Source organism: Hyperolius riggenbachi, chromosome 4 (genome assembly GCF_040937935.1).
Source record: "Hyperolius riggenbachi isolate aHypRig1 chromosome 4, aHypRig1.pri, whole genome shotgun sequence".
NCBI lineage: Eukaryota > Metazoa > Chordata > Amphibia > Anura > Hyperoliidae > Hyperolius > Hyperolius riggenbachi.
The window spans coordinates 201,762,697-201,778,756 of record NC_090649.1 but is presented as its reverse complement, the minus strand read 5'-3'; the positions used below and the strand labels follow the sequence as shown (position 1 = coordinate 201,778,756).

The window sequence follows — 16,060 nt, the reverse complement described above, 5'->3', positions numbered from 1 at the left end:
GCTGCGTAGATGTGCAGGGCCCAAAACACAGGCAGATTAAAGTTGATGCAAGTCGTGAAATCTGCCCATGTTTTGGGCTCTGCACATCTATGTAGCTGATCAACTCGGGTGCAGCCTGCATTTGGAAGCGCTGCAATTTCTCCTGTTGTACAAAAATGTAAGTCTATTTGTGGCTAATTGCATTTATGTGTATCAGTTTGCATTCAATCTATCTAGATTACTGTGTAGTCGTGCATAGTTTGCATCTGATTTGTATGCAAGCTGTGTATTTAAATCCCTAGGGTAACCGCACACCTCTGTTGGATTCATTTCAGTTGCAGCCTGATTAGGATTGCTATTTCTAGGTGAAAGTGGCCAAAGATAGAGGGACATACGTGTCTACTTTTTGAAAAATCATCTGCTATATAATCATAAAGACTACACAAGCACATACATAAAGAAAGTATAAAATACGGTTGCTTTATTAATCAAAATTACAAACGACATGGGATGGCCACCCCGCTACAGACAACCACAAGTCACTCCACATACACCCGCACACCACACAAGCACACCATGGCCGTAATACTGGGCACGCCAGGAGCTGATATATAGCGGAAAAACCGCTTGCAAGGTACAGTCTCCAGAACAGTTCCATAAAGATTACACCTCCACAGCAAGAAAAAGTTAGTCCAGCAAGCTCGGTTAGTGCTTTTAGCAGTTTTCAACAGATCAGGAAAGCAGAAAAAGCCATATGCAGTGTAAGCTCATAGCACACAGGCGGCCATCGCCGCAACAGCTGAAATAAGCAGTTCCAAATGCATTGTATATTCAATAAAGTCTCACCACACCGGAACTTTGCTGGGTAATTGATGGTTGAGGCTGATGTTGGAGAAAGTTGATGCTGGCACACATGTAGTGCGCTGGAGAGATGTCCACCAGGTGTGCAGATAGAGCAGAGCGGCCTACAGCAACGGGTCCAGGCACAATTGCCCAGTTAGCTATGCTGGGCAGGGTGCTAGGCGGATGGATCTCACCAAATAGATCCCGCTGTTAGGTGGTCGGGGCGGTGCGGCGTCCCATGTGAGAGAGAGAGAGAGCGCTCCCGACAGTTTCGCTGGCTTCCTCAGGGGGCGTGGCTTCCCTCCGTACACACACTCATCCTAAAAACTCCCACCACAGCCAATCACATGAAGGCCAGGGAAGGCGCATCCAGGGCAGCCAATGGCGGAGGTGCAGGACGACAGGTCAACAGTAACCAGGCAGAAAAGAAGAAAGGGTACATTGTGACAGACGCAAGCACCATGATAAAACTGGCGGCTAAAAATGTCGCCCAACACAAGAGCACAATGCTCAGCTTATCTACAAGTGTGCCTCGTCCGTCACAATGGCCTAGGTCCTGCTAGACTCCCCCAAGGCGGAACCCAGGGTAAGCATGCCCAAGCCCAAACGAAAAGAAGAGAGCAAACATTTAAGCTAGAACTATAATCTTGGGCACCACCGAAACAGTATCAAATTCAAAAGATTGATCGTCAAATAAGCCACATCATAGGCACTATCACTATAAAGCATATATAACCATGTAGAAATGGTCCTATTATTCAAAAAATAGAAAAATGGTTTCAGTCCCAATAACTATATGGGATCAAAAAACATAACGGGACCCAGCACCATAGGCATAATGGGTCAGAGGACCACCTACATAATCACTCATGTGCCTATACTCGATATATTAATGAACCTCATTAACGACAGGGGGGTTAAAACATGTTAGGTTGATGGGGGGTCTGTTGTAGATAATAGCTCTTCTGTCTAATCAAGGTTTGGTGGTTGTCCCCAATACAACAATTAATATATGAACGGGACTATATTTCTATTGTGAACCACCACCTTGAGATGTTTATAGTCAAATTGCAGCTTTTGATCTAATCGATTTTAATGGATCAATAAAAGTTATATTTTAAATTTAGCTATCCAGATAGAGGTACTCCTGTGTTTACATTTTTGTACTACAGGAGAAAATGGCAACACTTCCAAATGCAGGCTGTGCCCAAGTTAACCAGCTGCGTAGATGTGCGGGCCCAAAACACAGGCAGATTAAAGTTGATGCCCATGTTTTGGGCTCTGCACATCTATGTAGCTGATCAACTCGGGTGCAGCCTGCATTTGGAAGCGCTGCAATTTCTCCTGTTGTACAAAAATGGGAAACAGTAAATTCGGGGGCCTGAGGCAAGTGGACAAAAAGGGCGCCGCCATTCACTTCCATAATAAATATCGTTTAATGGTTTTACAAGCGGCGCTCGGAGACTTTTAATGTTTTAGAACTGCTTCTCATGATTACACATTATTTAATGATTTATAATTTTTTAAACATAATTTTTAAACGAAAAACAGTACAATATTTTTTAAAACATAATTTTTAAACGAAAAACAGCACAATATTTTTTTCAAACGTTATTAATGCTTATCACAGGGGGGGTCTTAGGTTTAGGCACCACCAGGGGGGTCTTAGGGTTAGGCACCACCAGGGGGGTCTTAGGTTTAGGCACCACCAGGGGGTCTTAGGTTTAGGCACCACCAGGGGGTCTTAGGTTTAGGCACCACCAGGGGGTCTTAGGTTTAGGCACCACTAGGGGGGTCTTAGGTTTAGGCACCACCAGGGGGGTCTTAGGTTTAGGCACCACCAGGGGGGTCTTAGGTTTAGGCACCACCAGGGGGTCTTAGGTTTAGGCACCACCAGGGGGTCTAGGGGTTAGGGGTAGGTACAGGGAGGGCTCTGTATGAGAGTAGGGTTAGGTATAGCTTTACTAAAATTCTTATTAATCTTTTATAAAACGTCATTATACATTTCACTTTTTGAACAGGGAAGATTAACGTTTTTACAATTGCCGATTTCATACACATTATTTAATGATTTATAACTTTATAAAAGCTTGGCTCAAGGGATGACTTTCAATAGATCGCAGCGAGGCAGCTGCTCTGCTACGCACGAAACCCTGACCCAGAATCAGGTCGTCTACGAATGATTTAGCACCGGGTTCCCAACGAACATGCGATGCGCTCCGGGAGAGAGGCGGCCCGCTTCCGTCCGCGTTCCGGTCCCGAGGCGAGCGGCTCTACGCGCCGGGTCCCCCTGGGGGGCCCCGGCTATCCCAGGCCGACCTGGGCTCCTCAAAACATTATTTTTAAACGAAATATAGCACAATTTTTTTTAAACGTTATTCATTCTTATCGTTTAAAACCCTGCGCCCTTTTTTCCCGACGCCCTTTTTTAACGTTCGCCAAAAATGTAAGTCTATTTGTGGCTAATTGCATTTATGTGTATCAGTTTGCATTCAATCTATCTAGATTACTGTGTAGTGCATAGTTTGCATCTGATTTGTATGCAAGCTGTGTATTTAAATTCCTAGGGGAACCGCACACCTCTGTTGGTTTCATTTCAGTTGCAGCCTGATTAGGATTGCTGCCAATTTTTTGCTGTCCAGAATTTTTGAGTGTTTTGTGCTCTTAGTATAGGATCCCTGTAATTGTTTTGCAGTCACCATACAAAAGTTTTGCAGTGGTTGTACTACCCCCCCAAAAAATAAAACAAAATTGTGACCCCCTGTACAAATCCCCCAAAATCACGCAGAAAAATGCTGCAAAAAATGCTACGTAAAGTGCAAGCACAGTCACAATTGCTTCTTTCAGTGGGTCCTTATTTTAAAGTACACTGCAGTTTGAACATGTTGTTTTAAATAAATGATTTGCTTTCTATATTCTATATTCTGAATTCTATATTAGATCAGCTTTGCATCATATTTGCTTTCAACCTTGCTTGCTTTCAGTTACTGTGTGAGTCTAGTATTATGCACGGTTTTGTATTAACTAAATAATCAGACTATGCACTTGCTTGCATTCTAATAGCTTTTATCTGTTTCCAGTGCTAAACACAGCACAGCTATGCATTATGGGAGTTCTCACGACGCTCGCCACAATCTCACTCATTCTGTATGTGGAAGAAGTAGTGTATTTTGCTAAAAAAGTGAGATGCCCAGTGAAGAGGAGAACAAACTTGTGGAGCAGTGCTGCCCCTACAGTAAGATAGATTGTCTCTAAAATAACATTGTTTGATGGGGTGTTTTATGCAATAATGGCAGGTAATAAGCTATAGTGCCTTGTGTTTTAACTACTGCTTTTGAAAGGTTCATTGGTGGTCCGCACAAGGCATCGATGATCAGATCACTTGGTAACTTGGACGCCGCCATAGGTGTCATTATAAATTATGGTTATACTGTGAGATTTGTCCACCTGGGCCAGGGGGCCTTTAAAGGGAACCTGAGATGTTTGAAAAGGAAAAATGTATACATACCTGGGACTTCCACCAGCCCCCTGCGGGCTGATCGCTCCTTCGCCACCGTGATCCTCTGCAATTCCTCATGGGAACTGTGGGAATCGGGGCTTACTACTCATGTGCAGCTCGGCTCACACGCCCTTCGTCGCGCTCCCGTCATCTATAGCTTTCTGCACCTGTGCACTAGTACTGCACAGGTGCAGAGTGCTCCCAGCCGTGGGAATGCGATAAGGGAGTGTACACAGCTGCAATACGCCTGCACCAACTGGCCCAACTTACTGTGTGGATTTTGAAGGATCCAGGAGGCGGAGGTCGGCGGTGAGGGACGGATCAGGCTGAATAATAATAATAATAATCTGAACATTTGTATAGCGCCTTTCTCATGTCGGACTCAAAGCGCTCAAGAGCTGCAGCCACTGGGACGCACTCAGGAGGCCACCCTGCAGTGTTAGGGAGTCTTGCCTTGAACTCCTTACTGAATAGGTACTTGAACTAACCAGGATTCAAACCCTGGTCTTCCATGTAAAAGGCAGAAACCTTAACCAGTACACTATCCAGCCATCACTAGGGCTTCCTTCAGCTGAAGGGGGCTGAAGGAAGCCCTAGGTATGTATAAATTTTTCCTTTCCAATCAACCGTTTTTAACGGTTACGCGTGGGGGGGGCATGGTTAAAGTTTATGTATGGGGGGTTGTTTTTTAAGGGGTAGGGTTAGGCATTGGTAAGGGAGTGTTCTGTGTGAAGATAGTGTTAGGGTACGTAGTAGTAAAATATTGGTATTACAGTATTTACCAATATTTTACTAGGGTAATTTACACTTTTCAAGCGAAGAATATCTGTACATTTTACCCATATTCTACTAGCCAAAATTGGGCATCCAAATTTAGTTGCACCCCTTTTTCAGACACACGGGTCACACTTCACATATTTAGATAGGCTCAAACTTTGTACTTACAGTACAGACAAACGCTGGCTGATTTATTTACTCCTATTAATATGTCACCCTGCTCCAAAAAGCTTCACTTTGATCTGTTGCTTATATTTTAACCAATGCTAATCATGTAACATGACATAATGCCGACTGTACAAATATAGAGTCGTGTTTCAGCTTCTGGCACCCAAAGACTGTACCTACAGAGTCACTAGTAACATCACACTTTTACAATGAACGCTTTCACAAACAGAAGTGTTTATTTTTCATTTAACAATATAATGTGAAAGAATAGAAAAATACAAGTAGATCCATTGTGCAATACAATCGGGAAGGCATCTGATCAGCCCCAAATTCATTCTGCAACAGGACAATTTCAAAACATACAGTCAATACCTCTAAAGAACTATCTTCAAGGTAAAGATGAACAAGAAGTGCTGGAAGTGATAATATGGCCATAAGAGAGCCCAGATCTCACCATCACCAAGTGTGTCTGAGTTAACATGAAGTCACAGAAAGATTTGAGGCAGTCTACATTCACTGAAGATCTGTGTATTTCTCCAAGATTCTTGAAACAACCTACTTCAAATACTGTGCGCATGTGTAGCTTGAAGAATTTATGCTGTTCTGAATCTGAAGGCAAAAAAAGGTTCATGACACCAAATATTGATTTTATGTACATATATTCTCAGCCCTGAGGGCACTATTAATCCTCACAAAATTCTCAACTCCATTTGCAAGAATGCAACCTCAAACTTGCCAGCAGATTTACCATAAGGCACTGTAGGCACGTGCCTACAGACACATGATGATGGAAAGGCGGCTCACTCCCCTTTCCCAGTACCTCCCTCCTTCCCTATGAAAGTATAGATGAGAGGTTTCTCACCCTGAATTCCACTGCAGAGATCTACCTTCAGTCAGGGACACCTCTAGCTACTTATTACTGAGGTTCCTCTAGCTACCCAATACTTGGGGGTACCTCTAGCTACTTAATATTGAGGGATCCTTTGGCATCTGTAGCTACCTATAATGAGCAAGGGAAATAAGGGAGAAGTGACAGCTGGGACAGCCAGCACACTTGCAGTGCGGTTCGGTGGGGGTGTGTTGGTTCCTGAAGGGCTAAATCTAAGGTGCCAGAACACCTGTGCCTATAGGCTCCTGTGAGGTAAATCCGGGCCTGCTTGCAAGGAACTTCTACCATGCTTCACTATTGCCTGTAGATACGCATTATTGTACCATTCCCAGCCGTTTGGTGAACAAAACTGTCTTCTGCTACAGTTAAACCTTTCCAATTTTGACCCCTCACTCCAGAACATCTAATGCCATTTTCTGCACTCCTGTTTTTATGTTTGTGTCCTCTCTCCTCTCTCTTTCTTCCTCTTCTTTCTTCCTTTTCTCTCTTTAAGAATTTCTCTGTTAGCTTCCTTTTGATGTCCCTTGCACAGTGGATCTTACCGAATAAATGTGTGCAACACAACGCCTCTTAAACCAAGCACTGACCATCTTGGAAATAGAACTTTTGCACGACTTATTGAAGGGGAAAGGTTTAACAGTGTAGACTTATAGACCATAGGTAGGTGTACATGGATCCCACTGGATTTGGCCGATTCTGAGCTGATGCCTCTGTGGGTCATCTGGTTTCAAAGGTACATAAGTATCATGTGTCTGTCTTTCATCTGCCACATTACACTTCTCAGCATTGCCTGTTTCTTTGTTCTTATTCAAAAGAGCTTGAACAACACATCTTGAAACCCAAGTTGGCTTTAATAACCTTACCTGGGAGAGAAGTTGCTCATGTAGTAAAACCACCTAGTGTCTTGTTGCTGTGTCATGGTGAATATGTCTTCTACAACCTCACCTTGGCAACAGAGTTAGGATGCTCAACACGTTCATTAAGCTTCCTATACAGCCATTTTTGTTTGAGTCACTGACGTTAATGGTGTTTCAACCTACACATGAAAATGAGGATCATTAGAAGCTATTTTGTATAATTGGTTAATCATATATTTGATTATAATCCTAAAAAATTTATAAGAATGGATGCTCAAGGCAAAGGGTAGGAAGCCAAATATTGATTGATTAAGATTTTTATTCCATTAGCTCACTTTCATAAATGTGATTGTGTTCTGTCGGTTTTCTGTGTTCTGCAAAACACCAGTCTTTATGTGAGCTGGCAGGCGGCAGCCAATACTGGCAGGCCATGATCTCCAGGCCTTCAGATGGCAGAGCATTATCATGTTCCTGCATAGGTTTAGGTACCCGTACTTAACCACTTGAGGACTACAGTGCTAAACCCCCCTAACGACCAGCCCTTTTTTGGTGCACTGGGCTGTGCAGGCTTTTCAGCCTCCTGCACAGCCCAGCTAAGGAGCATGGCGATCGGAATCACCTCCTTTTTTTGTCCCTAAGGAGACATGCCACCGGAGGTGTCCGATCGCCGCTCCACTTGTTTTTTCTTTTCTTTTTTTTTGCCTCATAAAAACTCTCATTGCTGCCATCCCCCTCCCTCTCCTTCCTCCCTCCCCTCCGCCTCAAGGTTTGAACAGGACGGCGATCCGTCCTGTTCTCTGCTTCTCATAGGCATCAGCCGGAGACCGCGGCGCTGTACAGATGTAAACAAAGGGGATTTCTTTCCCCTTTCATTTACAAACAGCCTGCTAGCTGTGATCGGCAGCTAGCAGGCTAATCACGGAGCTCCACTCCGTGAACGGGCAGGGAACGATCGCTGGAGTTTCCCTGGGAAACTGCAGCTCCAGGACTTGACGCCAATTGGCGTTAGGCGGTCCTGGGGCTGCCGCCGCGTTTGCGCCCATTGGTGTGATGCGGTCATTAGGTAGTTAAAAGCATCAAACATTGGGCAGATTTATCAATAGGTCTAATGCTGGGCATACACGGCGCGATAGTTCTTATCAATCGAGCCGCTGATGGCTCGATTGATAATATCTGACGTGTCCGATCACCGTGGCGGATCGATATCGCGCTCGATACCCACGAGCGGACAATGCAGAAAATTAGGAAGCGCCCACGGGGATGAGCGGGAATTGATCCGCGCGTGGACGAGCGGTGACGCCCCGGCATTGAGCCGCTGGCTCGATTCCGGCGCATTATCTCACCGTGTATGCCCAGCATTAGAGAAAATCTTAGGAGGCTTCTAGAAATCATGTAGATTTCTAGAGTCTGTCTCAGACTTCTAAAGATGGCACAATTTCCTTCTAAAACTGATTCAAAACAGAAGGAGATAGGTAGGTCACTCAGAATAGGTGCAGTCTGTGAGAGAAGCCTCTGAGTGAGGTAAGATGCATTGTGGCAGCTTTAACCGTGACATAGGGGACTCACAATAGTATTTTAAATCTAAAATAGCAGCAGTTGGAGCCCTTCTTGGGGTAGGAAGGACTGAATGATGATTTCAATGAATCCACATATTGCTGCTTTCATAAAGTAATGTGGCTCTCCTATGTCACAGTACAGCTGCTGTCTGGGCTTTACAAGGAATAGATGTCACTGACAGCTGTGATAGAGAACTTTAAAGAGGAACTCCAGTGAAAATAATGTAATAAAAAAGTGCTTCATTTTTACAATAATTATGTATAAATGGTTTAGTCAGTGTTTGCTCATTGTAAAATATTTTAAATCCCTGATTTACATTCTGACATTTATTATATGGTGACATTTTTACTGTTGGCAGGTGATGTAGCTGCTGCATGTTTTTTTGGCAGTTGGAAACAGCTGCAAACAGCTATTTCCCACAATGCAGCAAGGTTCACAGACAGGAAACTGCCAGGAGTACGTACTCAGAGTTTCTTGTGGGAGGGGTTTCACCACAATATCAGTTATACAGCGCCCCCTGATGGTCTGTTTGTGAAAAGAAATAGATTTCTCATGTAAAAGGGGGTATCAGCTACTGATTGGGATAAAGTTCAATTCTTGGTCGGAGTTTCTCTTTAATTCAATCATGTGGAGAATAAAACAACGCATACAGTACAAGCTTGCAGTACTGTATGACCTTTGCATGTGTTTTAGAAGTGGTATCTCACACTTCTTATATCTACAACAGATTTGCGCTTGTTTTGCTCTGTTCTACTGTATAACATTTCTGGAAATGTATGCAAAACTAGAGCAAAAGTCTTCTAATTTTGTAAGCAATGAATTAAATGGGCACTACGACAATACATTGTAAAATTTAAAATATGTGCAAACATAAGCAAATAAGAAGTACGTTTTTTCCAGAGTAAAATGAGCCATAAATTACTTTTCTCCTATGTTGCTGTCACTTACAGTAGGTAGTAGAAATCTGACAGAAGTGACAGGTTTTGGACTAGTCCATTTCTTCATGGGGGGATTCTCAGGGATCTATTTATATTCAAAAGCACTTAGTGAATAGCAGTTGCTCTGTCCAACTGCCAAAAAACTGTGTAACGAGCAGGTGAAGCTGACCAGCATCATTGTTTAAATCCTTTTTAGGGAATATCTTTATAAAGAATAAAAGCCTTGCTAAGAATCGACCATGAAAAGATGGACTAGTCCAAAATCTGTTGGTTCTGTCAGATTTCTACTACCTACTGTAAGTGACAGCAACATAGGAGAAAAGTAATTTATGGCTCATTTTACTCTGTAAAAAACGAACTTCCTATTTGTTTATGTTGGCACGTATTTTACATTTTACAATTTTTCGCCATAGTGCCCCTTTAACTCTGAAAACACATGCAGGTTACTACTTTTTTTCAATGGTGATTGAATAAGTAGGAAATAGGTAAATAGATAAAACAGTCATTATTGCTCTGGTAAATCTGCCCCACTGTCATCTTCTCTGGGCCGAGGTTTATTTGGTTGACTGAAGCGAAGTGGAAAACTGTTCCGTGATCTGATCAACAACATTTTCAATACTTTTTGGAAATTATGTATTCTGCATTTTGGGGGCCAATAATAACAATTCATGTTAAACAATATGTACAGGTTTGGAGTAACAAATGTTGCCAGATGACATCCTATAACTAAAGCAACAACACATAGGTAGAGAGGATGTAATTTGCATCCTTTATTAACAATCATACAGAGCTGTTCATTATCACTTATTCTAAACAATGCATTTGTAATGTTTGTGAGGTAAAAGGCATCACTCTAATTCCAAGACTTGCTTTTGTAAATCCAAAATAATGAAAGAGGAACTGTAGTGAAAATAACCGAATGAATAAAAATACTTTTTTTTCTTTACAATATTTATTTGTAAATAATTTAGTCAGTGTTTGCCCAGTGTTTCCTCAACCTGAATTACACGTGGCAACATCTTTAGTGCTGGCAGGTACATCACTGCAGAATGTCTGTTTACTGGGAGTACAGAACATAGTGAAAATAATACCTAGTGTCCCAGAATCCTCTGGGAGAACTCCGCATAGCAAAACAGTCTAGGCCAGTGGTTACCAAACTTTTTTGTGTGAGGGCACCCTTAAAGGCTTTGAAATTTTTTCAAGGCACCCCTCGGCAAAAACAACTACCAAAATTACGTTATGACCCTTATCAGGCGACGCCCCGCTCCAAGTAGCTAGTGATGCTCATTAGGCACCACGATTCTTCATGGTCAACCTCAACCATGGTTGCGGGGACTAAAGGTTAACTAGCAGGTAATGCAGCCGCATTGTATATCAATGCGTGGTTGCATTACCTGATGGTATAGCATAAAGGATAGGGATGCATGCCGAGGCACCCCTGAAAGGGGCCTGAGGTGCACCAGGGTGCCGTGGCACCCAGTTTGAGAACCCCTGGTCTAGGCTGTAATAGCACTGGAAGGACAGAGCTCCATACCAATATACAGCAATATATAGATATAGGAAGTGTTTCTGATGCTGAAACCAGGATAATTGACATAAAAGTGGATATCCTAAATAATTTACAGCAATTTCAGTTTATGTCTTTTTCTTACTAGAATTTCTTTTACTTTGTGCCACTAGAAGCAATGGCCAGGAAAAATCATCATAATTATCTGCCTCAAGGTTTTATGTGTTTTTTTTCTCTTTAGCTCATCGCAGTATTCAGTTGTTTGGGCTTGTGGATCCCTCGTTCAGCCATGTATATAGACCTTATTATAAACACGTAAGTACTAGCAGGCCACGGGAAAACCTTGCACTAGGTGTTTGTACTATTATTGACAGTAAAGGTAATCACTGTGCCATTACTTACACAATGTTGTTATTTGATGCAGTCATATTAGAAGCAGGAAATTTGGGCGCCTGCAGGTAATAAACAATTTGGGCACCGCCATAGGCACTAATGCAAATATCAGATATTGGGCGCCAAAACAAAAGCAGAAATTTGGGCGCCTGATAAATATAATTTTTGAAAATTAAAACATTATAGTTTTTTCAATTTTTGTTGTTTTGAGAACATTAAAACTTCGTAGTTTTAATATAAAAGGGAAACACTTATTACAAATATAATAAGATAATATAAAAAAAACATTGGGGGAGTGATCAGACCCCACCAACAGAAAGCTCTGTTGGTGGGGAGAAAAGAGGGGGGGGGGGGATCACTTGTGTGCTGACATGTACGGCCCTGCAGCAAGGCATTAAAGCTGCAGTGGCCTATTAAGTGAAAAATGGCCTGGTCTTTAGGGGGGTTTAACACTGCGGTCCTCAAGTGGTTAAGGAAGATTTGTACATCTTGCTATGCTAGAGCTATTTTAAATTATTATATATTTTTTTTTGCATTCAGAAAGTGTAATTATACTACAATTGTCTCATCTTTATTTGGACCTTAGGTATTTTGCAGTCTGTTTCTACCTCATCTTGATGGTTTTTATTGAAGGCTTTGGAGGAAAGGATGCAATAGTGAAAAAATTTGAAAGTACGGATGTACACATCAACACCGGGCCATGCTGCTGCTGCTGCCTGTGCCTTCGCCCCATCAGACTCACCAAGTAAGCACATTACACAATAAATCTGTCTTGTGTGTGTACTGTATATTATAGTCGCTGCACTATATCGTACACACCATACAATTTTCTGTTATGCTGGGCATACACGGCCCAGATTCTTCTTATCAATCGAGCCGCTGATTGCTCGACTGATAATTTCCGACATGTCCGATCACGCGGGGGATCGATTGCCGACTCGATCCCCGCGGGCGGACAATAGGCAAAAACGAAGCACTGATAAGCGCTGAGAAGGAAGTGCACGCGGGGACGAGCGGGAATCGATCCGCGTTGCGCTGGCTCATTTCCGGCGCATAAACGTGCCGCGTATGCCCAGCATTTCACCATACATTTTGCTGTTAGATTTTTCTGTTAGATATTCTGTTATTTTCTGTAGAGACTGGTCATTATCTTTAGTGCATTGTCTTCTGGTTATCTCCTGCTGAGTAGAACAATGCCTAATTGCTAGGCAGATAGATGGTTAGATAGATAATTTCCAACATGTTGGAAATTATCTATCTTCCAGGTAAATCTAATGCTGGAATTACACGATACGTTTTTTGCGTTCGATTCGGCGCGATCTATTAACCATTCGATTTTCTGATCGATTCTCTTATCTCCACTCGTTTTTCTTATCTTTTTTCCATTGACTTCTATAAGAAATCGAGCGGAAATGAATCGAGCGGAACATCAGACATGTCAGAATTTTATTATCGAAGGCTTCTATCGGAACAATTCTTACAAAAAACGTATCGTGTTATCCCAGCATAACAGAAAATCTAACAGGAAATGTATGGTGTGTACCTAGCATAAGATACATAGAACCTATTCGTTATCATATCTTTTTTCGTTATCCACTGTCCCAATAGCAGTCTGCTATACTGCCAGATATAGCAACATTTTAAGCCCCCTACACACGCTCAACAGCGGTCTTTTATGCTTTCACAACTTTTGTTGTGAAAAGGAGAAACACATAAAAAAAGTATTTTGCTATTGTTCAAAGAGCTGATAAGACTGATAGGAAGTCAATCCAACAGTTGGATTCACTTCTTATCAGTCTTATCAGCTGTTTGAACAATAGCAAAATACTTTTTTTTATGTGTTTTAACTTCTTTCACAACAAAAGTTGTGAAAACATAAAAGACCGCTGTTGAGCGTGTGTAGGGGGCTTTAGATATCATACACACACGCAAGCGCTCACGCACACTTTATTCCATTTCAAGTAAAATACATTTCAAAAAAAATTACAATACAAAAACCAACCCCTTTTAATGTCCAATCAATATAACAATTATAATTCCTGACTGATTTTGTGTCTACCAAAATGGAATAACAGTCACAATTTACCGTCAAAAGATTTGCCACAGCCTTATAAAGTCTAAGGATTTACGCTTGTTATAAAAAGTACCTGAAAGTTAAAATGTGTGCTATATATGGGAAGAGGATACCCAGATCCCGTCAGGAAGATTGTTTCTGCCTTTGTGGATTTTCTTTCCTCTAGAATGAGGTGCAGTGAGGTTGAAGTTGGGTGCAAGTCTTTGCTTAGCCTAGATAACTATATAAATATGTCTGCTTTCACTTGAGTAAAAATAATAAGAGTAATTATTATTATCGATTAATAAGAGAGAGAGTCAACACATAACTTACTTACTCACTGTTAGGGCAAAGCAGAAGAAGAAGAGGGGAGATGCTTCTGTGTTCTATGGTTGGTGGTGGTTGTTGTCTGTGTGACCGATTCTGACAGCTGCTCTAATATAGAAGAGTCACCTCCCTCACACTGCTAACCAGGCATGTGCAGAGGGGGGTGCACTGGGTGGCCAGCCGCCCCCCCCCTTTTAAAATCTTCAAAAAAGGCCCCTCTGGTCGTGCAAAGTAAGCCCCGCCCGATAAGCCCCACCCACCCTCAGGAGGCTCTGCCCCCGCTTTCAAGTGAAGAGGCCCGGACAGGAATCTTAGTGTGGCATACTGACCTCTCCCTCCACCTAGGACCCATACTGACCTCTACCTCCCCTAGCACCCACAGTGACCTCTCCCTCTACCTAGCGCCCACAGTGACCTCTCCCTTCAGCTAACAACCACAGTGAGCTCTCCCTCCATCTAGCATCGACAGTGACGCCTCCCTCCACCTAGCAACCACAGTGACCTCTCCCTCCCCAGCACCCACAGTGACCTCTCCCTCCATCTAGTACTCACAGTGACCTCTCCCTCCATCTAGCACCCACAGTGACCTCTCCCTCCCCCAGCACCCACAGTGACCTCTCCCTCCACCTAGCAGCCACAGTGACTTCTCTCTCCCCCAGCACCCACAGTGACCTCTCCCTTCACCTAGCACCCACAATCACCTCTCCCTCCCCAGCTCTAGCAATGATCCTGCCTACCCCAGCACCCACACTGACCTATCCCTCAAGCAGCACCCACAGTGATCTTTCCCTCCCCCAGAGGCTACCCTCGTGTCCCCTGCAGCATCCACAGGGACCTCCCATCCCAAAAGCAGCACTTACAGTGACCTTTCCAATCGCCAGTGCCCACAGTGACCTCTCCCAACAAACAGCATCTACGACTACTCCCTTCTCCAGTAACCACACTGACCTCTCCTAGCACCCACAGTGACCTCCCCTTCCTCCAGCACCCATACTGACCTCTTTCTTCCACAGCACCCACAATGACCTACTCTTCCTCCAGCACTGACTTCTACCTTCCTTAGCAGCAACTATGTCATTCATAGCAGCATCCACAGTGACCTTCCCTTCCTCCAGCACTCACAATGACATCTACCTCCCCCAAAACCTACAGTTACCTCCCCCAAAGGACCCACAGTGTCCTCCCTTTCATCCAGCACCCATACTGACCTCTACCTTCCACAGCACCCACAGTTACCCCCCCCCCCAGAACCCACAGTGACCTACCCTTCCCCCAGCACCCACACTGACCTCTACCTCCCCCAGCAACCACACTGACCTCTACCCTCCTCCCCCCCCCCAGCAACAACTATACCATTCATAGAAGTACCCACAGCAACCTCCCACTCCCTGCACCCACTGCAATCCCACCAATATTCAGCACCCACTTTACACCAACCAGTAACCCCCACTATAGCAAGCACCCTGTACTTGCACCAAGCACCCTGCACCCAATACTCACATCCAGCCTCCATATGGCACTTAGTACTTGCATCAAACAGCCACATGACACCCAATACCTGCACACACCCCTTCACCCTATAGCTGGCACCCAGTAATCACACCCACATGGCACAGTACTTGCACCCAGCCTCCACCTGGTACCCACTATCTGCACTCACATAACCAGTACTAGCACCCAAAGTACCAGCACTCAGAACCCACATGATACACAATGCCCACCCATAGCTAGCACCCAGTGCAGGCATGGCACCAAGTATTCGCACCTATGTGATACCCAGTACCTGCACCCAACACCCACATGCTTCATCTGCAGTAGTTCCAGTTGCACTAAGCCTCCACTTGGTGCCCAGCACAAACACCAAGCACTCACATATGACATCCAGTACTTGCACCCAGACTCACAAGGGACTGAGTACCTGCAATCAACACCTACATAATGCTTGATACCCACCCATACAGCCAGAATCCACATGACACCCTGTGCCAGCACCCAGAACCCACATTGCACCCAGCATCTGCATTTAGCACCCACATGACAACAAATACCCCACTAGCCAGCACACGTCACCCATATGTCACCATGTACTCACTCCCAGTACCCACTTGGCACTCAGTATTTGCACCTAAGACCCCCATACCCCCATAATCAACACCCACATGGCACAGCACTCACACGGCACCAAGTTCCACTTGTCCATGGCCAGCACCCAAATAGTACCCAGCACCCACCCTAGGTCCGATCCCATATGAGACGCAGTATTCTCCCATGGC

At 43.9% G+C, this 16,060-nt stretch overlaps 1 protein-coding gene across 1 annotated transcript in view; it reads left to right on the top strand.

Annotated features, from left to right (window-relative positions):
* Positions 1-16,060, top strand: part of SLC51A (solute carrier family 51 member A) — a 59,663-nt gene that overhangs the window by 11,592 nt on the left and 32,011 nt on the right. Inside the window, exons 3-5 of the mRNA XM_068281234.1 lie at positions 3,903-4,057; positions 11,256-11,329; positions 11,994-12,152. Coding sequence (XP_068137335.1) covers positions 3,903-4,057; positions 11,256-11,329; positions 11,994-12,152 — 388 coding nt within the window. The remainder of the gene's footprint in view (positions 1-3,902; positions 4,058-11,255; positions 11,330-11,993; positions 12,153-16,060) is intronic.